The 27,471-nt window shown below is 36.7% G+C and overlaps 2 protein-coding genes across 8 annotated transcripts; one reads left to right on the plus strand and one right to left on the minus strand.

Moving 5' to 3' along the window:
- The first annotated feature begins 108 nt into the window (after positions 1-108).
- Positions 109-5,445, plus strand: LOC307006055 (uncharacterized protein). 4 transcript variants are annotated; one of them, XM_079626658.1, is made up of 3 exons: positions 109-246; positions 689-804; positions 2,524-5,445. In XM_079626658.1, exons 2-3 carry the CDS (start codon positions 715-717, stop codon positions 4,894-4,896), a joined length of 2,463 nt encoding a protein of 820 aa, XP_079482784.1. In that variant the 5' UTR covers positions 109-246; positions 689-714; the 3' UTR covers positions 4,897-5,445. The 4 variants fall into 4 exon arrangements, with proteins under 4 accessions (XP_079482784.1, XP_079482787.1, XP_079482785.1 ...); XM_079626661.1 differs by having other exon boundaries at positions 216-262; positions 2,524-4,986; XM_079626659.1 differs by having other exon boundaries at positions 219-333; positions 2,524-4,986.
- Positions 5,446-5,633: 188 nt separating this feature from the next.
- kcnn4 (potassium intermediate/small conductance calcium-activated channel, subfamily N, member 4) lies at positions 5,634-26,791 on the minus strand. Of its 4 annotated transcripts, XM_079626666.1 has the most exons (9): positions 26,286-26,778; positions 22,244-22,339; positions 18,277-18,731; positions 17,774-17,909; positions 13,731-13,841; positions 11,693-11,814; positions 8,209-8,278; positions 7,686-7,852; positions 5,634-6,834 (listed from the first exon to the last, which is right to left on the minus strand). In XM_079626666.1, the coding sequence occupies exons 1-9, from the start codon at positions 26,568-26,570 to the stop codon at positions 6,831-6,833; spliced, it is 1,446 nt and encodes a 481-aa protein (XP_079482792.1). In that variant the 5' UTR covers positions 26,571-26,778; the 3' UTR covers positions 5,634-6,830. The 4 variants fall into 4 exon arrangements, 3 of the variants coding, with proteins under 3 accessions (XP_079482792.1, XP_079482793.1, XP_079482794.1); XR_013799392.1 differs by lacking the exon at positions 13,731-13,841 and having other exon boundaries at positions 7,686-7,908; positions 26,286-26,791; XM_079626667.1 differs by lacking the exon at positions 13,731-13,841.
- Between the last annotated feature and the right edge of the window lie 680 nt (positions 26,792-27,471).

The following is a 27,471-nucleotide window of genomic DNA, read 5'->3' on the forward strand; positions in this document are numbered from 1 at the left end:
TTATTTGTTTATTAAACGTTTTAGCAGCATAACATCAGTGCATATACATGTATAAAAGACAGCTGTAATCAGGAAGCTATCTGAAAAGAAAAAAAAAATCGATATGAAAAAAAAAAAATGCTGCGCATGCGCAATGCATATACTTGTTGTCCGGACGAATTTAGGAGACGGACTCGCGCGTGCGTAGATTGTCTGGGGGAGGAGCCAGAACCAAAACACGAAAATTATTAATGAAATCGTTATATTGTAAGTATACGCGTTGGTAAGGAAGACTCCCGTTTTCAACTCATTTGACATACTATCAAATATGTGAGAAATATGCTACACTGAAAGGTCTGCCACTAACTTACATCTTGTTCTTTTAAATGTCTGTTTGCTTATACAGGATAAGAGATGTTATCAATTATTTAATAAAGTGGGATATCCGCCGTACTTGACATAAAGTCATTGTCATGAGTTGACAGAAAAATAAATAAAAGCCTATAAGTGCACAAACACAGACCACACCTTCAAAAGTTCCTGTAACAAGATTCAAACTGATTTTATATTGAAGGAAAAGTTGTATTGTATTGTAGGTCGCTGAGATACTGTAAGGTACGTCAATGCAGGTGTATGTGTAATATGTAGATTGTAATAATGTTAGACCTTTTTGTGTGCTGGTTACCTATATTTTTTCTTCCTTTTTCAGCATAAAGTAGCTGCATAAGAGTTGGCATGGAAATCTTACCATGTGAGGAGGTGGAGCGTGTTACTGGTGCCAAAATACCTTTGCAGCAAGATGGTGACACTTGCTCTCAACAGCCAGTAAGTCGTGCAATGAATTTCCCCTACACGTGAAAACATCTCAAGACTCGTGTCTTTCAGCGAATTTACTGTGAAATAAACACATTCTGGATTGGAGCAGAAACGTTTCGAATTAGATGCTTTCCATCTGTTGACCATCGCAGTCACGCACATGAGCAATAAAGCATGATAAATAGGCCTGACATTTACGCGGCTTGTTCTGAAGCAGTGTTTAGATCGGTTCTTTTGGTAGTGGAATGACATAACATAATATCTGTTCTAAACCTTCTGGTGGAATTCACAGTCAAAAAGATAGTGGCTGCAGTTCCAGTCTTGCACTTAGTGCCATAGTGACCATTGTGCTAAATGCTTAGATCATGAAAACTGGTCTATTCTGTTACATAAGTATCATTTTCACTAGAAAAATTAGTTGACAAGAAATACAAATGCTGTTGCTGATATATACAGTACCGTTCAAAGGTTTGGGGTCAGTAAGAATTTTTATTAATACTTTTATTCAGAAACTTTGCATTAAGTCAATGAAAAAAACTTTTACATTGTTAAAAAATATTTCTATTTCAAATAAATGCTGTTCTTTTAAACTTTGTATTAATCGAAGAAGCCTGAGCAATGTTGATGATAATTTAAGACATTTTTCTTGAGCACCAAATCAGCATATTAGAATGATTTCTGAAGGATCATGTGACACTGAAGACTGGAGTGATGATGCTGAAAATTCAGATTTGCCATCACAAGAACAATTTACATTTTAAAATGTATATTAAAGCTGCAGTCCGGCACTTTTTTGGGTTTAAAAATATCAAAAAATACATTTTTGGAAAAAAACGTAACCAGCCAGTGTTCAAAACGATCTGCTCGCCTTACCTCGATTCAAAACGGTAAGCTTGTAATAATAAATTTAATTCCAGTGGTACTGGTGGATTTCCGCGGGAATTTCGAGCATGTCTTTGCGTCATTACGTCACTTCTGTACACATAGAGAAGGAGTCCCCGGCTAGCGTGTGTGGATGATGGAGGTGGAGATTTAGCTTAGCACTTGGTATGGCGGATCCCGAAAGTTTAAAGCGACAAACACCAGTGACAACTGGAGATTCACCAGTTGTAAAATACAAAGACTTCGGACTTCAGAGTGGCTACAGAAAAAAAATATTTTTCACGTTTTGACGTGATATAAGCAATCGTTAGATTTAATCAGCATGATATAGCCTACTGCAATGCTTCCCCCCACCCCCCGAATTTGGTCAGAACAAAAGTGAATTTTACTTACTTGTTCAGATGACATTTACCGATGAAAATTCTAATGTTGACACTTTCAAAAAGTATACTCTGAGATTGCTGATGACAGTAGTACAGTATCCACAGCGACGCGACAGGTTCTCCTCAATACATTGTGTTCATCCGCGCTGTTTCATGCCGATTTACTACCCACGCACAGTTAATAATTCCGCGAATAACTGCAATTGCAGATTTCGAACAGAGATGGCGACAAAGAGGAAAAACGACGGACTGCAGCTTTAAATAGAAAACATATTTTAAATTATAAATGCAAGAAAACGTTTTTAATAATTCTGTTTTTAACTCACTCCATCTCCAGGCCATCCAAACAACTTGCGCTAAAGTGAAAGCATGAGACCCTGTCCACTGTTTTTTCTGCTCTTTTATAAAATGTACAATCCAGAAACTACTAGTTTTCGCTGAACTGTTTTCTTTTTGTTTTTAGGAGTATTACAAAACCATCATCTCTACATATTACGGCTTCTCAGACGACTCCAGTGATGAGGACGACTACAAAGCGCCACTGAAAGTTACAAGTGAGGAAAGCTCTATGTGCTGTGTTTGTGGAGACAGCATCCCCTTCCTGGGTAACATGATAGAGCACTTTAAGACGCACACAGTCGAGGTGCATTGTCACCTGTGTCGAGCAAAGTTTGGACGTGTTATCTCGCTGGCATTACACTTAAAAAATGCCCACCCAAAGCACAGTCTCTTGTGTGAAATCTGCGGATCAGTCTTTAGTTGCACATGGCATCTAAACGGACATATGGGAAAGCACCGGAAAGCCGCAATGGAGGTAAAAGCTGTGGTTAAAATGGCAGAGAAAGAAGAAATTAGCATAAAAGAGACCATAAGCTGCATTGATTTGAAAAGAACAATCTTGAGTGATCATTCATATTGTGTCTCAGAACAAGCAGCTACGAATGACACGTGCAGTGACATCCAGAAACGCATTGACAATGATACAAACTCCACAAATGAAGCCTCACACATCAAAACAGAAACTGAAAGATTGCCTCTAATTAAAGATGAACCAATTGATACCTTCAGCTTTTCCTCATTCCCCTTGAACCAATCAGAGCCAGAGCATCTTAGTTTTAGGGTGAAGGAAGAGAACGACAATGAGGATGGGTTTGGAGAAACTGTAGTTTACGAGGTGGCTGCAGAGGAGGAAATTTGCCTGACAGAAGATCAAGAAGGTAATGACACTGATGACGAGGCAAACCCTGATTCTCTACCCCCTGGTGACACAGCGTACAACCCAGACGAGGACCTCAGCTCAGATTCCGACAACAGTATCTCAAAATGCATCTCCTACAGACGTCACCGAAAGACAAAGAGAGGGAAGCAACAGGTGCCCGACAGGAAAAGATCCGCAAATATAAATCTAGAGTCAATCAACATTGTAGAGAAATTTGGGTTTCAGTCTGATTCTCCCTTTTGCTGCTACAGCAAATTCGCTAATTTGGATAAGCACATGGATGATTGCAGGAACAAGCTGATGTTTGCTTGTTTTCTGTGCAGTGTGGCATGTGAGACTGAAGAGTTGCTGATGAAGCACATGATCGCAAAACACCCTGCAGCTGGGTATATCTGTACGTTCTGCCACAATGTTTTCCCTAAACAGGACAATTTCAAAAATCACATCTGTAGGAAAAGACCTACAAGTGAAACGAACTTGCCGGCCACCTCGGTATCCCATTTACCCATAGTGCCTTTATCTAATAGCAGCAGTCAGGGAAGACTATCTGCCCATACTTTGTATTCCAATCAGAATACCATTAAAGTTTACAAAATAACTCCGACAGCGAACAAAGTTTCAACGGCACCTGATGCTCCACCTGCGGTGGCCACATTGGGATCAACCAAAGTTCTGACACTGCAACACCTGCTTCAAACAACTCCCCCGGGCACTGCCAAGGTGACCAATTTGGTTCCAAAAATTTTGGCTATGCCACAAACTCTTGTTAGGCCCAATTTCCTTCCAAGTTCTTGTGTTGCTCGCCCGAAAGTTCCCGTCTATACACCTTCGGTAGTGCGTCCCTTGCTGTCAAATCCGGCAAGGATGACTCTTCGTATCCCTGCCCTTTCCAATCCACCTCTTCCACATCTTCCAGTCATTGTATCCTTCTCACCTACTGTGAACGTCTCTGCACCCACTTTTGTGTCATCCAACAAACCTGTTCTGAGACAAACATCAGTGGCTAATATTAGACCTCTACCTGTAAATGTCCTGCCGATGACCTCAGTCACCTTTCCCACCCTGGTGAGTGCTCTTACCGGGAACAACCATCCTCAGGTTCCTCCTGCCCAGGTTCAGGCTCCGTTGCAAGTAGTGGCCATGTTTATGAATCAAAGCAGGAATTTGGCTCTTCAGAAGCGACGCGAGGAGAGCTGGCGCTCCAAGACCATCTTCCCCTGCCGTCACTGCGGTGCCGTCTCGAGACAACCATCGCTGAGGGTGCGTCATCGCTACTTACACCGTGGATCAAGGTTGTACAGATGTCAGTGCGGAAGGTCCTTCCAGCAACAGCTGCATTTGCTGAGGCACCAGGTCCAGCATGCGGAGTCGGTCCGATTTGTTTGTGCACGGTGTGGAAATACGTTCGAAGGGGCGCATAAATTGACCGGGCACAAACGGAAGCATAAAAAAGGCAAGCAAGCAAAAAAGAAATGCAAGGCGGCTTTTGACTGTAGCTGTGGACAGATGTTTGCAAGGCCATCTGCTCTGTTATGGCACATGCTTAAAAACTCGAAACTTTCGAAACGCACTAGAAAAATCTCACAATCTGTCTCTCTTGGAATTGTTTGTAAATGAGACACAAGTGATACGAAAAGTCGTCCGTTTTGCAAATCAACTGCAAATTGATTTTTTTCTTTGGCCCTAATTGATTTTTGTACGTTTGTATTATGTTAGCAATGGTGGTGGATCTGATTTTTTTTTGTAGACTGAAGACTTTGACAGCCAAATCAATAATATGGTAAATCGTGACACTTTAGCCCCAAAAACATGATTAATGTAATGTTATGTGAACACTGGTATAATTTGGTAAATCAACATATATAGATTTCTTTCATAAGTTGAGTGTATTGTGACTACTAAAAGAATGCTCACTAATTGAGAGAATTTTAAGCAAGCTCTCATTTATTAATGACCAAAGAAACACAACACACTTTTTTTTCCATTTTTATAGGGTTTTTGTGTCATACGTCAATGATTGATTCTAACCCATTTGTAATAAAACTGTACATAAATACACAGAGAAATTAATCTCTTGCTGTGTTTTTTAGGCTTACTCATCATAATATAGTTGGGAAAACACAAAGTTGTGTGACACAAACATGAGATGGCTTTATTAAAATGTGCAAAAATAATGCTGTAAACGTTGTTTCAGTCATTTTCTCCTGGCATTGTTTATGTCGATTTCACAATACAACATGCAAAACTGAATTCCTGATCAACTTATCTTGAATCTAAGGCAATAAAAATTTTATGTTTTGCTTCTCTATGTTTGTTTTTCAACAAACAAACATGGTAAAAGCAGCAACGGTTAATGATTGGTCAAATAATGAGTCAGGTGCCATTCCTATACTTTCATCATATCAGCAGTTTCAAATGGTTGAATACAGTACAACTAAGATGAAGCTCCTGTTTTTTGGAAAAGAAATACATAAAACAGATCTGACCTCTCGTTTTATTCCCATTGCCCTCATGTAATCATTATTCTTCATATACATCTAGGTATTCAGTCTGTTCTAAAAAATTATTTATCCTAAACAATAAAGGACAAGCATGGTCTTCATAGGAATGATGGCCAAATCTGCAGCACACTTTTGTCCACCAGGAGGAGTTATCAGAGAGGACTGACAGCCTCTTTCTTAATGAACAGGCTCAAGCAATAAAGATTTTTCCGTTACACCAATATTCTGTAGACCATAATGTACAAAACCTTTTCATGGTGTAATTAGAGCCGCCACATACCATCATTCAACAGATGCCCTGTCAGGTTAAAGGGCTGATGGAAATTCAAGTCATTCCCAGATTTTTTATTAGGGAGTTGTGGGTGCAGGTGGTTCTGCCTAAATGAGGGTCGTTTTAAAATAACAGTGTACAAGGGCAACAGTCAGTGAGGAAGTCTGGCTTATCCTTGGCACCTAACTATAATTAGCTTTAGATACAGAGACCTTCATCAATGTGTCATTCCCAGCTTGAATGCCCATTTAAATGTAACTGGAAAAGAGTGTATCAAAATAGAGACATAAAATTATAATCAAGCTACTCTGCTTGATTCATACTTCCCAATTTTGAGACATCTGCGCTTCAGGTGAACTTCCCCAGTATCACATAGATAGACCAAACTGTCAGTCTATAGAGAGACTGTAGATTAATAATAGAAGAATTCACATCCTTTCTGTGACTTTCACACTGATATAAATCACTCTGAGACCTGTGCTGTCGTTTTACAAGAAATCTGAATTTGTTTCTTCATGTAACACCAGAATTTCCATCTCTTTGTTTTTGTATCAATTATGAACTGAAACTCTAAATCAGTCAAAAGTTTAAAGTAACCAAAAATGGTCTTTTCTCAAGTTCATGTTTGTAGAATTGAGGAATTGTTCATAAATACGCATAGCAGAACTTGTGTTCTAAAATAAAACAAGATTTCTGCGGTGGTTGTTAATCCTCCTTCGGTTCAAGTGGTTTTATTGAAGAACACTCAGAGGATAGCCTTCCAATAGAGATGTCACAGGTCACCTGTGTAGAGACAGAGACAGACTTTACTCCGTACTTGTTAAGGATAAGGTACATACGGTGACCGAGAGAGCTCAACGTGCTGCAACTGAAGAAAACACATGCAAATGGAAAAACACCAGCAAATAAAGAAAACATCAACATGTGCTGCAAATACTGCAACACAACAAAATACAGAAACGCACAGCAAATACTCACAATACAACTAAATACAGAAACGCGCTGCAAATACTTCTATATATAGCCTACTTCACATTTGCATGTGTACTTCACATTTGCATGTGTTTTCTTCAGTTGCATCGCATTGAGCTTTGTGCTATTCACATCGTGTTTCTATATTTAGTTGTGTTGTGAATATTTGCAGTGTGTTTCTGAATTGTGTTGCGAGTATTTGCAGTGCAGTTCTGAATTTAGTTGTGTTGTGAGTATTTGCAACGCGCTTCTATATTTAGTTGTGTTGAATATTTGCAGCGTGTTTCTGTATATGGTTGCGTTGTGAGTATGTGTAACGCTTTTCTGTATTTAGTTGTGTTGTGAGTATTTGCAGCACGTGTTGTCAAACTGATGAAAACTTTTTCTTAATTTGCTGGTGTTTTTTCTTCAGTTGCAGCGCGTTGATCTCTCTCGGCACTTAAAGACAGACTGTTGACTCTGCTGATGGCACTGAACTCAAAAATGGGTGTAGAAACAATTTTCATTTAGAAATTGCTAGTAAATTTCACAGATAATTACAAAGAAATGGTAAGCAACACACTGAATTGTAAACATGAAATTTTGAAGTAGAAAGATTGAAATAGTTTTTCTTGTAAAACGTACTCTAACAATCTGTTCATAAACATTTTTGTACAGTGTACCTGTGGTCCAGTCTACGGCGATGTAGCGCCTGTGTGAGCAGCTCAGAGGTGCTTTGGAAGGAGCGTCCCAGCTCGTCTAGCTTCTGCTCCATGGAGATGATTCGCTGTTCAAGCTCATGATAAGAGCTGTTCCAGTTTGCACTCAGATCACACATGATCATCTGCATCTGTTTGAGGACAAAGTCCATTTCCAGACAATATCCTTTTCTTAGATTTGCTACAGCTGTATTTCACGAGTGTAAGCACATAGGTATAATAAGACACTGGACATTTGGTCATTTTCTTACTCAATTCTCACAAAAAATTTGGGAGGTACAATCTCTGGAAGATGACTGTCAAAGTCTTGTTTTCTTTTAATGTGCACAGCCATAAGTAGCACACCAGACACTGTCAGACATTAAGGTAGTTTTTACAGAGATTTTTATGGTTTCACAGAACATTTATATGTCTGGGTTTGGTGAATGCCTCTTTATTAGGGCAAACAGACCTAGACACCAGTCCGATGTATGTCTTCTTGACTTACCTTCGAAAGATCCACCATCTCACTGGCATAGTCCCTTATCTTCCTCTGCTTCAACCGCAAATGACGAAATCTAGTTGTAGACAAAGACATGCGTTCACTTACATTCATCGCCTGGTACAATGGTCTTAAAGGAACTCTGCTGGGTTTCTCTATGTTGGAGATGTCATTCCTCTAATAATCATAGAAGGCAAAAATCCTCTAATTGCTTAATATTCCATGTATTCTTCATAAATCTTGCATGTGAGCCTCGGTAATGTCATTTACATATGATGGTCAAAATATTATAACATTTTTGTATAAAAGTTTTTGTAAAAGGGGTCAAAATAGTGTTATTTTTGTATTATTTATATACTATTGATATTAGTGTATATTATTATGTTAAATTTGAATTAGCTTTCATTTTTTATATTTACATTTTAGTTTAAGTTTTATTAATTATTTTATTATGTATTTCTCTCTTTTTAATGCTTTAATTAATTTTTATTATAGACCTGTATGCATTTCTTACAGAATCTTGACTGGTACTTTTTTTACTGTAAGTTTTGTCAAAAATATTTAATTTATTGACACCCTGGATTTGTCAAAATTTTGTGACTGCCAATTTCATATTTGGTTTTAAAAAGACAAATATATATTTGGAAAAGGGTCAGTGTAGTGTAGTGTAGTCAAACATTAAGTTAAATTTAAATTTCTCACATGGACATACGTTAGTTATATTTAGAATGAATTGCACTTAATGTAATTTATTATTGTATATGTACTGTAAATGTTAAGTGAACAAATTAATAATATTGAAACATTTCTGTAAAATGAAGATAAAAACAGGTCATTTTGATCCCCTTTATGCATTCATCTCTTTTGGTTCTTTTTACGGTTACATTCAAGATCTTCTTTTGTAACCGCCAATGAAAGTTTGTGTATTTCCTGACATTTGTTGATGCAAATGAACGTTTGCAACAGGCTGACTGGAAGATGTCTCTGAATATGTTGTGTCCCAAAAAAGCAAAACCGGAAACCAGTTATTGTAGGGGAACCATCAGCAACTGCCAAAGCATGCATGCATGACCAGCGTCCGTGTGTCATGGGAGCAAAAAGGAAACACACCAAAAAGCACAAACCAGAATGACCTCCGAACTATTTGGTGTTCTGCTTACTGGCATGCCGTTTTAGCTGTCACTGCAGCACCCACTTTCTTTCCAGAATATTCTTGGTGATTCTGCTAAAACAGGAAGTCAGAAATCCCTCCACCCCTTACAGCCACAGATCTCATACATACACACATGGAACATTCTAAGAGCCCGATTCCCGTAGTCATTAACAATGCTAAACTCTGGTGTAGATTCACACATCACAGCTTCCTATGCACTGGTCATAAAGGGACTACAGCCAAAGAGCAGCTCTCCCCAAACTCAGCCCTTATTTGCAGGAACATGTGAGGACATACTGTGAGCAAGTGGTCAACAACTGAGAGATGGGAAACGGCAATTCTAGCAATTACCACAAAATAAACAACAGCAAGAACACATGCTTTGCACTGCATAATGTGATCTTTGTGAAACTAACATGTCATGTATGATTTTTTTAGAAAATGACCAAGTGGAATATGAGCCGTTCCCTCGAAGCAATGAAGCAACATACCCCAGTGTCCATAGGGTTTAAAAAGTCCAGGTGATGGTCCAGATTGGTGAACTATTGCATGATTATTTTTATATAAGCATTATCATATCTTATATTTAATTCATTAAACATATTATACATTCTGACACCACATGTAAGCCCGGTAGGTCAACCATGAGAAGAAAACAGTTTTTAACAGCTGAAGATGTATTATTAAGCTTATTTCATGACAAAAAGCTGGATGATGGAGTAAATGCAAATATTCAGAAATCTCTTATTATTATTATTACATTATCATATTGAATAAAATAGCCAATTTGTTGTTACAAATAGCTGATTTAATACTTTTCATCAATTTCATCTTTTTTATTTTAAATGTCAAATCAAAGACTGGTGTAATGAATTGACATTTATATTAATTTAGCAGAAGCTTTTGTTCTAGCGAATTACAAATTAGAATATAATAATTGAGTATTCTAATAGAATCCTTTGAATCCATTAAAGACATTTATGATGTTACAAAGGATTTCTATTACAAATAAATGATGTTTCGTTGGCAGAAATCCAGCAAAAGAGGATTCAAAAGGTATTCAGTTCAAATATGAACTATCTGACCAAGCATTTGAAAAGCTTGAAGTTGGAAAACAGGAGACCAGAGGTTATCATGGAATGGAACCTAAACAGTTATACAGATGTTCACCATAGGATCACTGCTGTGAAAAAGAAAGTATCCTGTAGTCTTATATGGACTTCTACCAGGCTTTAAAACTCAGCCAGTCAGAGTAGGCTACTGTCTCATATACAAATCCATCTCAAATGTTCTTTAAGACAGATTGTTTTTGTTTTATTGTCATGTCCTCAATATTCAGTAACCTATTTCAAATGCTCACTGTTCTGGAGCCTATACTTTCAGTTGGTAATATGGAAAAATATTATTAATTAGTTGTCAATAATTATGATTATTTATGCAATTCATTACTTCAGTATCATTCAGTTAATGATATTTGCTATCATCATATTTTATTATTACAAAGGTATCTGTAAAGGCTTTTCAATCGCATATTTGGCCAAATTGTTAAGTGGCTGGGATTACTATTTTTGTCAAATAAATCACTTTAAATGAACTAATTTGATGTAAGGACATTTTATTTTATCACAATAGATTGTTATTTCTTTTAAACTCATTAAAGTAATGCTTTGTTAATATTGTCATCAGATCTGCCCATGTTTTCATATACGAAATGGAATAAAACATTGGTGCCAAAAAGACGCTTGTGACTTTTTTTATATATATAAAAAAAATAAAAAAAAATCGGAATAAATGTTAAAATAGTGTTTAATAAGTACTGTCATCCAAAGATGGAAATCAGTACACAAAGTCAGATCAAACTGTGGTCATTTTTTGTTTTGGCACTCCTGTAAAGTTGGTGAAATGTCACTTACGCCCCTCTGGTTCTCACCCCCTCGATATATAATGATATATATTAAAAATGAATAATTATAGAATTTAAATAATATATATTTTTAAATAATTTAAAAGGTGTTCATTTGTATAGTAACAATGAATATACATAATGAAATCACATTTTATAATATTTATATTTAAAACATAAATTATATAAATATAACAATAAAGTATATATATATATATATATATATATATATATATATATATATATAATATTTAAAATAAAGTGTTAGATTATTTATTTTTTCAAATATAATTTTTTTTCAATTGCCCAAAAGTATTTTGTGTCAGCTACCCAAAGATTAAAAAATATAATATAATATAAATATATATGTCTATAGTGAATCTCTATATGCCTGATGTCTAATGGTTGAATGCACACTGTAGTGTATCACTCACACACGGATAGCCTCCAGCAGGCACCTCTGATGATGCCGATGCTCTCCGCTGTTGTCCTTTGTCTGGGTGGTGCGATGCAGTAGCCAACATTCTCTAAGCACATCGGCTGCTGCGTGCCGGATCTGCGCCACAGAGAGTATGATTTCAATAATAAGTAATCCATCCATCATAACTATACAGTGATACTCTATTGACAGTCTGCAGGCCATTCCTTAAGTAAATAGTTGCATGTTTAAATTGTTCAGCAGATAAAAGACTGAAACTACTGTAAACGTTGCTGCCCATTAAATTACACTCGGTTACAGTTTTATGATGATTGTGATGTGTAAATGACAAAATACAACACATCAAAATATTATATAGAAAATCTGAACAGGATGTTAGGAAACTGTTGCGGTTTATTACAGAAGTGGCCTTGATGGGAAAAAACATGGAAAGATGGGAACGGAAGGATAAGTATTGGTTATTTTGAGAGTGATTTGAGGATGAGAATAGCTATCTTAAAGTTATATATGGGTTATGGACGGTCAAGGGCTTTCTTTTTTACACATCATCACACATTTCTCTACTTTCTTTGATTCTATTATTGTCTCTGTGTCTTCCTGTTGAAGACCTGCTCATAATGATGTCACAACCTCCCTGGCAATTTTGTGCATTTGTGGTTATTATTAGTGTGTCCAACTGTGTCCAGATGTCTTCCTTTAAAGTATCATCAAGGTAAATCATTGCAGGATCTGCACACACACACACACACACACACACACACACACACACACACACACACACACACACACACACGTCAACACAGCAAAACACCCTGTGACAGGAAATAGCTTCTGCCAAGTTGAAAGCACAGGTCCAGACCTTTATGAATATGTTGAAGGAATATTCTCCTTCTTTTCTTAAAATAATCAAGTTACTATTGGTTTAAAGTGAGGCAATTATGATAGAATTAAATAAGGCCAATATGTAAACGTTAAAATAATATTTCAACAGTATTGACTCAATATGTAATATAATCATTAATAAATAATAATATTTTAAAAGTTGTTAAAAAATTTTTGCTTATAAATGTTAACTTTTTCAACTGTCCAAAAGTACTTTTCCCAGCTTTCCCAGATCCTAGATCATTTTGAAAATGAGGGACAAGGTAAAAATGTATTTTTTTGTAATTAATATTATGACAAATGCTGTCGATTAAGGTTTAAACCCCAGAATATTCCTTTAAGAACTTGCTTTCAGCGGTGGGAAACGATCTAATGTAATTTTCAGAAACACCTGTCAATCTTGCCCCCTCAAAGCAATATGATTTCCCGTCCATTTGTTGAAACTAACCATTTACCATCTTCCTCTAAGCATTTATTTTGGGGTCTCTCCTCCTTCCTCTGATAAGCAAACAGATGGATCCTGTTAGAGGAGTGCAAGCCACCCGCCTGCCCACCTCAGCATCAAGACCTTCTCTCCTCCACTCTTTCCCAGTGCATACGCTAAGGCTCACTCACAGGACACACACCAGTGCATCTTATTTCCTGTCTGCAGTTAAACTTCTCATGGACTAACACAAGTTCTTTTCCTGACAGGGACCTGATTGTTTCCTCCCTTTGACGCCTTTTGTCGGCTATTAAGGGCTCAGCGGCCGTCTCTGCCTGGCCGTCCTAAGCATTTTCCCACACTGTGCTGCTGTTTGGAATTCCCTATTTAAGGAAAAAATAATATTATAAAAAGCCTCAGAAATCATAACACACGTTCAATGCGGAAAATAATGCTGCTTCCATCCATGCCTCTGCATCCTCCGGGTCACTGCTTTTTATGTTTCTCATCCGCAACAGAGAGATATTTTTAAAGATTAAGTTAAGCATTCCCAAATGGCTAAGCTAAGTCTAATTATCATTAACATGTCTTTTTTTTTTATCACTGCCAAAGCGGTCATAAGGAAATGACCAAGTACACATAGGTGTGGAGAAAAAGACAGTGAAGAATTGAAAGAGAGTGGCATTTTTCGGGGGGTTTTACTGTATGTGGTGGTCTGTGCGCTCACCCGCTTGGAGATCTGAATGTCCATCATGAAGAAATGCACATGTTTCTCCCCTTTGTTAAGCGCCAATTTCTTAGTCATGACTGCTACCAACATAGCAGTACATGCCACACCCTGACAACAAACACAGACATGAGCATGGTTACCATCTGTCTCATTATCCCAAACATGTACTCAGACATAAAATATTCAGACTTAAAGATATTCAGACAGTACACAGAATTCTTTGTAACAAGTGTATAAATAATTGCTGGCGGGATGGAATATAATGGTATTTATTTGATTCAAATCCGTTTCAAAATTCAGAAAGATTTTCCAAAATAAATAAATAAAACAAAACAAAAGTATTACATGGAAGAACATTATAAAAAAGTGTGTGTCTCTATGAGGAATGTATGGAAGCTTGTTTCCGCCACAGAATAAAAAATACAAAAGGGAAAATTGTGACTATATCATGCAATTATGAGATAAAAAGTCACAACTGCGAGATATAAATTCACAACTGCGTGATATAGTCGCAATTGCATGTTATAAAGTCATAATTGCAAGATATATAATCACATTTGCATGTTATAAAGTCATAATTGCGAGATATAAACTCGCAATTGCAATTCTGACTATATACCAAGCAATTGCGACTTTATATCACGACATTTTGACTTTATATATCGCAAAATAAAGTTAAAATTGTGAGATGTAGACTCGTAATTGTGAGATAAAAAGTCGCAATTATCTTTAAAAAAAAATTATTCTGTGGCGGAAACAAGCTTTCATAAAATGTTTCCATGTAATTTTACACTAAACAGTTCATTTACCTGAGCTCCTTAATTTGTTGCATTAGAGAAAAAAATAATGATAAAGAAAGGGAGACAGAGAGAGAGAGAGAGCCAGTTAGTTGTTATGGAAAGAAATGATAGTTAGCAAGCAATAGTTTAATCTGTTCGCTTTAAGGTTGCTTCATTGACTAAAAGGGCTGAAAACACAAAGGCCTACAGTTTTTCCATAGTTGATTATTCACAGCATGGTAAAGTATAATCACAGAACTCCCCTTAGTCAATCATCTCAGTAAGCCAGAATTAATCAATTCAACGAGCAAAATCTTTAATACAACCATATTTTTTTCACAAGAGTTTCTCCCTCAATGCTCTTTTACTCTGTTGGCAGACGATGTGAATTCCTGAGTGTTATAATCTAAAATATGGAGATACACATTCATCTTTTGAACTCTCCCCACCCTTTAAGCAAAACTGTCTGGAATTCATGCAAGATGAAAAAGGATACACTAATATAAAATTCTTTATTAGTATTTTTTTCTTGTTTTTCTAAAATATATATATTTTTAACATATTTAAACCATCAAGATTACTTGGGACGCAAAATGGCATACGATTTTAGGAAATGTTTTCAGAGAATATATCTTGAATTAAGTTTCTTATACTATTGGCTTATTGTTTGTTACTGTTTTCTAGCGCATTAGAATGAATGAGCTTTAAGCTTAAAGCAAGGTAAAAACAATTAGTCATTTATAACCAGAGCCATTTAAAAAAATAATAATAATAATAAATTGCGTAATTATATTTATCTTTTTGGTGAATAAAAAATATTGATTCATATATAACCGTATATATTAATTATACTTTTTTTTTTTTGCTGTGCAGGTATGCAAGACAAACACACAGACGCTCCATCATACTTCCAGTTAATGGGTAACAGGTGATGATGGAAGCTGATCGTGGCATTGGAAAGTCGTTAAAGTCTCGTCTTTATGTGGAGAAAGTGATAGGCAACCAGGCATGTTGAACACTACGCTTGAATGAACTACAGGTGAGAGGCAATCCCCCACTAATGAACTGTTGGTATACTGTTCCAACTGGATTAGGAAACTTTTTTTTTCTGGTTTCCCAAGTCTTAGGCACAGGTTGGCACACCCTCCTGATCTAGTGGCGCCAAATGCTATAAACCACCTAAAAATGGCAATGGTGGAAAGTTTTCCCTAAAAAAAGGGGAAAGCTTATAAAAACACTGAGCGAGGGAGAGAAAGAAGAGTGAAGGATTATTTTCCACTGTGTCAGGGAGGTGTCTGGCTTTGGCTTTAGCCCCATGCTCCTGTCGTGTGAGCCCCATGCTCCTATCCTGCCGGCTTATCTGCCCTGATCGGAAATGAGGGATGGAGAGAAGAGAAGGGCGGACAGTCCGGTGCAGATGCAGCTGCCTGAGTCAGAGTGAGGCTAGAAACCCAACCCTCAGGAACATACACCACAAATCCACAACACATACTGGCACAGGCTCTTACGTCACTGTAAACATTCGCTAAAACGTTACAATAAGGTTCCTTTTGTTAACATTGATAAATAATGAAGAATACTTCTAAAGCATTATTAATCTCGGTTAATGTTACTAAATGTAGTAATACATTATTAAAATCAACATCGGTTGATATTATTTATGGACCTAAGCTAACATGAACTAACAAAGACGGTTGTATTTTTATTAACTAACATTAACAAAGATTAATTAATACTGTAACAAACGTATTTCTCATTCTTAATTAATGTTAGTAAACACACTAACCATAACTAAAATGACCTTATTTTTTTTAAACTACTTCAATTTTAATTATGTAATAAAAACTATATTTAACACTTATATTCATATTTAAAAAAAATATATATATAATAAGCTTCTTGTTGTAAACTTTTGACATGAAATTCATATGTATCGTCTATATTTTCAGTCATTCGGTCTGAAATGATCTTGTACGGGTGTAACCAAAGTACTTGGTTTACAGACAAAACAATCTGTGTATCGTATTGCTAAATCATTCCCTCCCTCCTTCACTTACTGAACTCTATGTTCAGATACACCCCGATGCACACAAACCCTGAGAGTTTATATTTAATAAAAAAAAATTTAACTTTCATAATGCCTTAATGATATGATTTCAACATTATACAACATGTTGAAAAATATAAATTTATCGAATATTTGTTCAAATGCAACTCATTCATTCAGATCACCTCTCAATACTTGTTTGTTAATCATGATTGAACAGCCTCTGTATGTGAGATGTCACAGTCAGACCATGATTCTATTTAAAATCATAAACTGTCAGCACAGCATCATAGTCAGACTCCAGTGTCTCTGTCAGGAAGGGTGGAAGAACAGCTGTATCTGTACAAAAATGTGTCCAGATGGATCTCATAACTCAGTCACTCACAACGCTTCATGTGTGATGAAGCAGAAGCTGCTACAACTACAGACACTGATTTACATTTAAAAAAAGGTGTGTGCCATTTAGGTGGCAAACGACAAACAACATGCACGCTTTGCTAAAGAGGTGTTTTTAAGAACACCGTAATTAATTTATTGAATAACTGTAATGTTCACATTATTTATTGTTCACATGAAAAATGATTAAGTGAATAAATGTAGGCTAATGAATCTAAAGTAACACATTTTCTGGTTCGTTTTGAATATGAAATAACCAGAAAACGACTCGTGGTTCACATTGAGTGAGTTGTGAACGGTTCTGAATGATTCACAGACAGTGACGGTTCAAAGCCTAATTACTATGTTCAAAGCACTGGTTCACGAGGGAGTTCGTGAATTTTTTTGACTCGGCGGTCATTAAAATGAACCAGTGGGCAGTGGATAAGAGTCGTTTTTCACGACATCACGGCTCGTGCTGTGTTTGTTATTGTGACAATATATCATGGTGTGCAGATATAGCTGACTAAACGACACACAACTAAATTATTGTCGCATTTATGATAACGTTACGTTACTCGTTATCGGGAGACATATGTTCAGCTAACAATGTGGTTATAAAGTCATATGATAATGCTAAACATAATATATTACTTTACTAAACCAAATATTTAGTAGCTTAATGATTCATTAGGACTCTGTCTTTTATGAGCAAACATGTTTTACTGAACTTACCGCACTTTCCGAAAAAGTAGCCTACATATAGCACAACAAAAGCAAATTATGTTGTCAATAAATTCATCATTTATTGCATTTGTCTCTAAATGAATTATATTTACCATGACGCCTGTGAAGAGACACACCAACTTCCCACAGCTGGTGTGAGGGGACACATCTCCATAGCCCACTGTGAGGAAGGTGATGGCTATGAGCCACAGTGCTGTGTCCATGTCACCTGTCTCGACCTGCTTCTGCCTATAGGTGGAGACAGAGAGCAGCTGTGTAAATAGCTCAGAACAAAAGAAAAACTCAGAACATCTACTTAAACTGAACGAAAAGACAACAATGTTAATGAGTGACTCTGAAAAAACACACTAGAATGTTTTGTTTGAAATTTGACATTGAAAAATGAGTTCTGAGTGCAGAAGAACAACATGTTTGTTCCTGAAATAAATCTATTTGTAAGAAATGACCACAACTCAAATTGACCATCAGAATCAGCATGATAACACTTGATGAGCTGTAATGAGTCAAGCAAGAGGAAGCGAATGGAAAACATCTAGCCTATAATAAATACTGTTGCATATGTGTTTTTCTTTACTAGTAATTGCACGTTCTGTACCTTTCACACAGCCGCAGCATCCAAGCAGCGGAGAGCCAGAAGAACATAATGAAGACCAGCAGCGTGCGGGCCGGATACTTGTTCATTAACACCTTGAGCACAAAGCGGAAGCTGAAGTTGATGTTGTTGAGGGAGCCGATGCTCCTGTAAGAGGCGCTGAGGAGCACCTTGCTGTGTAACAGGACGGCTCTGTGCACGAGATACAGTCTCAGGAACATGAGGGCCGACAGCAGCAGCTCCACATCGAGCATGACTTCTTTGTGACTGGAGGACAAGCAGAGGGGGGTAGAGGAATTTTGCTCCGGTTTCCCCCCAAGTCTGCCCCCCATATCTGGCCTCAGGTAGATGGCCACAGGATGGATAGCACAGACAATGAGCTCCAGGGAGATGCCAAGCACTCGGTTACTGGTCATGGCAATGCGCCAGTCCACCTGGTTGTGGTCAATGATGAAAAGCTTGAAGAAAGGAAAGAAAAACAGAGGCAGGATGTGTATCAACAAGAGAATCACTTGATTGATCTCATAAGGAAGCAATGATTAACAAAGTATGGCAAAGACGAGAAAGTGAGCAAGACGTTCTTGATTCACTGTGAGAACGGTGCCAAAATAAACACAGCCCTGCCCTCCCTGATAGGACGTCCAGCTGTAAACTGTTTTTGCTTGTGAAGGACAAGTGTGTCAGTGAATTTACTCAAAACCATAAATCACAAGTGAATGCCTCATTAATTACATGACACAAAAAATATCAAACATGACTTAGAGCTGAAAATGAGTAACACCATATTAATCAACAGCCGTCTCGATTACATCAGACAGTTTGAAAAGTACATGGACCAGAATTTGGTTGTAAGTGTACAACCGCTACACTTATTGTACCAGTTCCAGCTGCTGTAAAATCTGAAAAAGCGTGTCTGTTAAATGAATAGATTTAACCATTTTAAAGTAAATAATAAAAAAATGGCACAAAAAAAGAGAGAAAAATTCATATAATAGGCCTACTTGAACTGCACCAAATATGCAGCATACTTAACTGTAACATAAATCATCATACCTTAATCTAATCACAATAGTGTAAAGGATAGTCAGTTTGTTATTTACTATGTTCTTTGTATGTTTGGGTGGGTTTTCACATGTTTAGTTCTGTGTCCTAGTTTTCAGTTCAGGTGCGTTCGACTTCGGCTGTGACTGGATGTAATCGATCGGCGAGAGTCGAGGAGGAGGTGAACACGGAGACGTGAAGTCGGACACATTCTGCTTCCCATAGTGACGCTTGCGCTGTGCATACTTTATCACAGCTTAAGTTAAATAAATCCAAAATATAAAAGAAATAGGCCTACACAGATGTTTCAGAGACATTTTTATCAGTTTTATTTTTGATAAACATGACACAATATAGCCTAACATCGCGACTACATAAAACTAGCTTTTACGGTTATAAAAATACAGATTTGTGAGCATTAGTGGAACTAAAGGTCCGAATAAACAAGAAACACAGGGGGTCCTTGTCATGCGGTGAATCTGGCCAATCGTGTAACAGCTGTATCGTCATCAGAGCTTTTGAGAAGCTGCGCCAGCTGATCCAGGTAAATGTGTGCAATTGTATAGGGCCCCATTCCTATATTTTGCCTGGGGCCCCCAAATCAATAAATCCACCCCTGTTTATATATCTATATATATATAAATCCTTTCAGAATATATTATGTTGCCCCATCAATATTCAATAAAAAATATAATAATTATTTTGATAATGCATTTTTGGGGGAAAAAAATATCTTTAAAGCTGCAGTCCGTAACTTTTGGCGCTCAAGTGGTTAATAAAAAAAGAACTGCATGCATATTGCGGAAGAACATTGTAGCCGCAGCTCCTCTCTGTTTATGTCTATGACGAGTCACGCAGGTACTGGGCTACTCCGCAGCGGTACGACCCAAACCAGTATAAAATAGTCAGAATATAAACACTTATTTATAGGTGTATTGTAGTGATTCCAGGATAAGACAAAAACACGATTTGGGAAATAGATTCATGATGTACTCGCTTATTATACAAATTTTGTACATTTTGAACACAAAAAAAGTTACGGACTGCGGCTAAAATGATGTCTTTAGCCTTTTGCACACATGGTTGCATAAGTTTCTGCTTTGATAGGAATCACAACTGAAAAAATTAACAATACTCAACAGTGACTGAGTAGTCTTTCTTTAACCACAATTGACCTTAATATGGAACAGAGTACATTTTTTATTTTATGATATTAAATAGATTAGCCCAAATTAAATCCTGTATATGTTTTTGCTGCAGACAGAGATTTTGTCCCTTGAATGAGGCCTTTACAGTGATGATGTGGGGTGCGATATGAGTCCCATGGGAACACAGTTAAGGGTTTGCCAGGCACAGGGAATGGGGTGGGGGTTGGGGTGAATTGAGGGAGATGTGAGATCATGTAAACGCAGGTGATGTCTTGGCAAAGTGGGCTGATGGAGACATGTGCTGAGGTACTTAAGACTAGCACGGGGCTTTTGGCCAAATGACATGCTTTCTGAAAGTACATCAGATTTCAGAAGACAGACGTTTGTTTGACACACCATTTTTGAAGACATGATATCATCTTTCACCCTTTATTTTACTTTCTCATTTCTCCTGTTTTATCTTCCTCAATTATTCTGTTCCTTTTCACTTTCATTTAACCAAATGAGTCACACAAAGAAACACAGTGAAGTGTAACTGACTTGTCTGTAGGCTACCAATTTTTTTAAACTTTAAAAACCCTGAGGTCCCTTTGGCCCCCTTATTGCTGACTCAGTGTGAAGAGTTCAGATAAGCCCCACCTGCTCCTCACACTTCCCTTCTTATCTCTACACTGCACTTGTAGATGCTATGAACCGTTTTCTGAATTTGACACTGTTCAAACTAAGTCAGGTTTCTTTAACTGGCCTCCATAAATGTTATTTCTCGTTTAACCCAATGTGACATAAACCACAGTTAGGAACTGTAGTCATACAACCAAATGAGCATTTTCCAGTAAAGTTGAGTTAGTAATGGAATAGTTCACTTCAAAATGAAAATTCTGTCATCATTTACTCACCCTCAAGTTGTTTCAAACCTGTATGAATTTCTTTCTTCTGCTGAATACAAAGGAAGATATTTTGAAGAATGTCGGTAACCAGACAGTTGATGTACCCCATTGACTTCCAAAAAAATACTATACATATTGCGCGAACGCATAGCCATGAGACCACTGTAGGCCTATATTGAAAGTGTGCGTCCAGTTTTGTGCTCAAGTGAAGGAAATCCGCTTGTAAGTGGAGAAATTTGTGCTCGTGCATTACACGTGTTCTTGTGTTACAATAGTGTGCTCTCGACACTTGTCATTAATAACGCCATAGAAACTGCTTCAAATTAACTATAAAGAAGAGAAAAAGGTTGTGTCTAAGCGCTTTGCCACCCTTTGCCTATGCCAAGATCTGCCACTGATTAAGGGTAGGAATCTTTGAATGTATTGGGTTACACTATTTAATCCTGTACTTTAACACCTCTCACTGGGACATGACACTACATAGGATAAACATATCCCATCTGTGTGAAGTCTCATCTGTATCTTATTGCTAGCAATAATTGATGCCAATGTGTACTCATATGGTCTCTTTTGAAGCAGTCAAGATAACATCAAGAGGCATTTTATTCAAATAAGTGACACCACAATAGAAGAAACTAGAAACGGAGCTGACAATCAATGAGGATGAAAGTTCACACAAAAATGAAAATTCTGACTGAAAACTCAAACTGTTTATTCAAATGATCTTTTGTTTTCCACAGAACAAAATAAGTCATATGCGTTTGGATCTAGGGTGTGTAAATCATGATAGAATTGTCAGTTTTGGGTGACTGTCCCTTTAAGAGGAATATCTTCAGACACTCAGAGATTAAGAAGAGGCAATTCAACGGATTCAGATTGGGCAAAAACACTCACTCTGATGTCTTTATAATGGAAGGCGATGATGAGAATGAGCAGACACCCAGTGGAGAAGCTGATGAGACCGTTTATGGAGAGGGCATATATGGATCCCTGGAGAGAACAGACAAAGCACAGAGAATGACAGTGAATTATGCTATACAGGTTACAGTGTGGTACTATTTGTCAATGTGAAAACTGAAAAATGTTACTTAAATACAAAATATATACATTTAATAACTTCTAGCCTAAAGTTAAAGTATTTCACTGTAATGTCTGCTGTTTAATCATTACATGTATGATGCAGATGCTTTCTTTACACGATCAACAATTTAAAAAATTTCTAATCTTATTTAAGATCGGATGTTTTTGACAGCAAAAGAAAGATTGTTTTGCTTTGTTTTGTTTGTTATGTGGGGAGGATAAGATGTGAAAATCTGCATCAAGCTTATATGCCATTAGAGGTCAAAACTCAAATCCATTATGCAAACAGGCGCTAATTATGCACTAAATGATGTGGAAAGATGCAATATGACCTTAGGCTGTGTGAGCAACACAAAAGGGAGGGAGACAAAATGTGGAAAAACTTGCATAAATAGCCAATTTTCCTGCATAACCTGTTTTCCAGGAGAATGGTGGGCTTAAATAAATGATCGTGCCTGGGAGATCGTTCTGTTAGCATGTGGTCCTTCTCCATACAAATGCCACTAAAATACCATAAAACACATATATACATTGCTATGCAAATTGAAGAACAAATGTCATTACATTTCCAGAAGAAAATGGGCAAAAATTACATCATTATTCCCATACTGAAAAAAAATTACATCATTATTCCCATTCTGAAAAATATATATAGTATGATAGTTCCATCGGGTCAATAAGTTCGAACATACTGCAATGACAAACCCGGAAAATGTGGTTACTACACTTAAGAAAATTAAACCGTGATTTTTACGGTAAAAAAACGGCAGCTGTGGTTGCCAGAACTTTACCGTCAAAAATACAGTAGCAACCTTATTGGTTTTACAGACTTAACTTAAAATTTACAGTAATATACCGTATTTTATTTTCTGATATAATGTGAATTTACCATCCTATTGAAAGATTATTATCTGTTTTGTACCTTTGTTATACACTGATAACCACCAATCACAGCAGTGATGAGAGTCACATGATCAATCAAATCTCATCACAAGCAGTTCTTCCACAAGAAAGTTAATACTGATATATAGAAGCTGCACAGTCTCATTCACACAAACATTAAACACCATCATGGTAACACATGAAATTTTAAAAATGCAATAAACATTAATTTAACAACATTACATGTAACATAAAATTACATTTAAGAGTTTGATCAGGAAGAAAAGGCTCCTTAAAGTAGCAGCCACATTTTTACAGTGTAAATACTAAAGAGAAACCTAGTTTTTAAATCGCAGATATAGGGGTGACCTAAAAACCAAAGAGAATCCCACCACGTTTGTGTTGTGCTGTGTTAAGTTGAGCAAGGAAGTTAACTTCAGATAACTCTGAGGAGCCTGTTGTACACTTCAGGTTTCTTTGGAAGAAAAGCATTCTGCTAAATGACCAACAGGATATCTGATGTCCAGCTTTAGGTGTAATTCTGTGAATCATCTCTGTGGTCAACAGATCATGTTATGCACTAAAGTTGAGCCAGACATCATGAAGTAGATCTGACTGCTTCTGCTTCACCGCGTATATTGATAAAGATATCAACTGTGAATTTAACAATACGAGAGAACACATCTCGTAGAGAAAAACTATAGATCAGGTATATAACTCAAGTGGAAACTTCGCCAATATCGAATATCGCCAATCAATGAATGCTTTTGGTTGTATAAAGACTTGGCAACTTCTTGAACACAGTTCAGCTCAATTTGTCTTAAATACAAAGTCTAAACATAATGTGATAAGCATCTATAGAAATAATTTATATTGAATAGATAAAGTTGCTTTGTTGGTATGGATTGCACATAGTGTTATAAAAGCTATTCACAAATATTGTTTTTTGAAGAAACAAAAGAATGATTTCTTTGTGTAGTGTTCATGTTAATGTGTATGAATGCAACAGCAACATCGAGGAAACAGCAGGTAAAGCTTACGGGGGGTAGAGTTGAAGTTTGTTTTGACCGCTCCAACCACCACGGTATGTGGACAGGATAACACGTGAAAATCAGCATAGTGCTTATGTCCCGTTTGAGGTCAACACTTAAATCCATTATTCAAACAGGCGCTAATTATGCACTAAATGGTGTGGAAAGATGCAATAGGCAGTCTGAGCAGCACAAAGGGAGGGGGGACAAAATGTGGAAAAACTTGCATAAATAGCTGCTTTTCCTGTATAATTTGGTTTCCATGAGAATGGTAAGTTGTTAGGGTTGCAGAAGTAGGCTATGCTTTGGAGGTGCAAATTAATTCTTTCTCTAAATTTTCTATATATATATATATATATATATATATATATATATATATATATATATATATATATATATATATATATATATATATATATATATATATATATAGGTTTTAGGGAGTATGACCAAAAATAATTGTAGGAAACTTCCTACAGCAAATCAAGAAAACAATGATGAAAACACTGATTAGTTGTCAGTCAGGGAGTAAAAACTCTTCAGTCACTCATGTTGACCTATTTCAGGGTGAGACTGCACGAATAGATGAATATAGAGATTATGTGTTATGTAATCAACATTGTTGTATATATATTTTTTAATAAAATATTAATATGTGATTTAAAGGTTTAAATGTAGAACATGTTGAAGCTTTAATGTTATCAATCATAAATGACTTTTGTTTTAATTTTCTATTGGACACACGTTAGACTGTAAATATGAGTAAAGAGTTGTTTTTAAAATAAGGTGATGCTTTCAGTTTTTTCTCACAATAATAATATAAAGTACATTTAATAAGTTCTTCAAATCAGTGTTTTCATACGTTTATCAAAAAGAAATCACGACAAGATATACTAATTCATTTTTAAATGCATTTTAAAAAAATCCAAAATATATGTGTCAATATCTTATATATAAACATCATAATCATGCATTTCTGTAGCTCAGACAGTATTAGAGAGCATGGTGCCAGCAACCCCAAGGTCATAGGTTCAAATCTCAAGGAATGCATGAACGGATACAATGCAAACTCTGAATGCACGGTAAAATTTCCTGCTAAACGTCAGACAATAAAAATACTACTTTGGGACACAACAGTAATAAGTGACTGCAGAGCACAGGCTATCTGATTCCCTGTGTTAATTGGACCTCACTGACCAACAGGTCATTTTATGTGCCAAAGTTGAGATGGACTATTTGGGGGATGCGTTTTGATAAAGACATCAGCTCTGAATTTAACAGGGGCGGTTTTACATGGGAACTCTTGTAGAGTTGTGCTGTATCTGTATGTTCTGTTTTCAACTTTTCAACATTACTAATGCATCTCTTTCTAGTGAAGATATAAACATATTTAACCAAACAGACCTGCTATATAAAGTCAAGATTGTCATTTAGAGATGTTTCCTCTTTTGAGCAACCTGCTACCCTGGGAATATGACTTGTCAAGTATCTTAAAAATGTCCATCATGTGCTAACATTTAAATTGTTAAAAGTCAAAACAAGATTTAATAGGTATATCACTAAATCAACCCAGGTATAGTGCATCAATGTAACAACATGTATCCACTTTTTACAGTGTAACGCATAAAACCATTTCTCTTTAAGATATTACTTGAGCAATGACATTTTAGTTCCCTACTACAACTAAAGTTGAATATTGCGTAATTTTGGAACTTTTTAGACCTGTGTTTTTTTTTTTATAGATTTGTTTTCCTTTATTTGTGTACGGCTAAATAAATGACTCTAAATAAATAAGAAAATTATTTTCTTTTTAAATCTGGGTGATATTTCCTCTTATTAAATATAATTTTACCCTTCAAAGTCCATATGCTCCATCCATAAATTGCACCACTTGTCTCAAGCGCGCTACCGTTACCAGTATTTCATTATAGCTGTATACTTACTGGTTGATACACTACTGGGCACAGCTCAGCATGTAATACCATCAGCAGAATGCCTAACAACGCGGTTCCCAGTGCCCACGCGCAGAGGCGCTTCTTGTCCTCCAAAAGGAACTTTCTGTCACGCAGTCTATAAAGATTTCCCCCCTCGATTGGACTGAGTCTTTTCCCCGTGTGAGAGAGCGGTACTCTTATCTCCGTCGTCTCTCCGTTATGGTTGACAAGCCCATCACAGTTTCTGCCATCCACCTTGGTGTCCAAGTGCGCGAGGCGAGCGGTCATCTCCATAGCGCGCTCTTGTCTTCAGTCCACACAGACCTCAGTCGCCTTGTTCTCCATCCTATCCTTCCCCCTCTCCAACCAAAATTTCGGAAGGCATAGCACGTTGGACTCGAGCAGTATTACGAAGCACAAAGTGAAGTGCGCGCTCCTACCTGCGATCTTTCACTCACACTGTACGCGCCTCAACGTTTGACATGCAGCCACACGGGTCTGTGGGTAGGCGCTCTGAAACTCTTCACTATGAAGTAGCGCTCTTACGTATGCTGTGGATAGACTACAGCAACTTCATCTTAAAGTAGTGTTGGCTCATTTGATGAATGTGACATACATTTATTCTTTGTTTGTTGCAATTGTAATGTTTTCACTTTTCCCCCTGGAAATCTGTTGTTCTCACGTTTGGCAAAGTAGGCTAAGAGCTAAAATCATGGTAACATGCGACTAAAATTAAGTTATGGAAAGTATATGAAGCTTCAAACAAATCACCATACACTATCAAGTGTTAGAATTAATTTTTGAATCATATTTGTTCTCTCAGCAAAGCTATAAATACATTCAATATAGCCACTGGGTCCCTCTAGTGGGAGACTTGTAGTAGTGCAAGACTAAATGTTTCGTTAACTGCCTAGTGCTCCAATTACACCATGATAGACGTTTTAAAAAAATAATTTAGAGGTATTTGTTTTGGGGTTGCAAATGTTCCCGCGTGACGCAAATTAGCCTATCATTTGGTGCTTCTTCTTTTAACAAAATATATTTTTGTTAGGTAAGTTTGTAACGAAGTCATAGCTAGGCTAATTGTAACGTTTTGTGTTTGTTTGTTTGTTCAAGTTTAGAGTTTAAAAAAAAATCTATTTAGCTCATGTCTGTGTTTCTATGTTGGTTGTCAGTTTTTTTTAAGTAGTTCAGG

Source organism: Phoxinus phoxinus (assembly GCF_949152265.1).
Source record: "Phoxinus phoxinus genome assembly, chromosome: 10".
Lineage (NCBI taxonomy): Eukaryota > Metazoa > Chordata > Actinopteri > Cypriniformes > Leuciscidae > Phoxinus > Phoxinus phoxinus.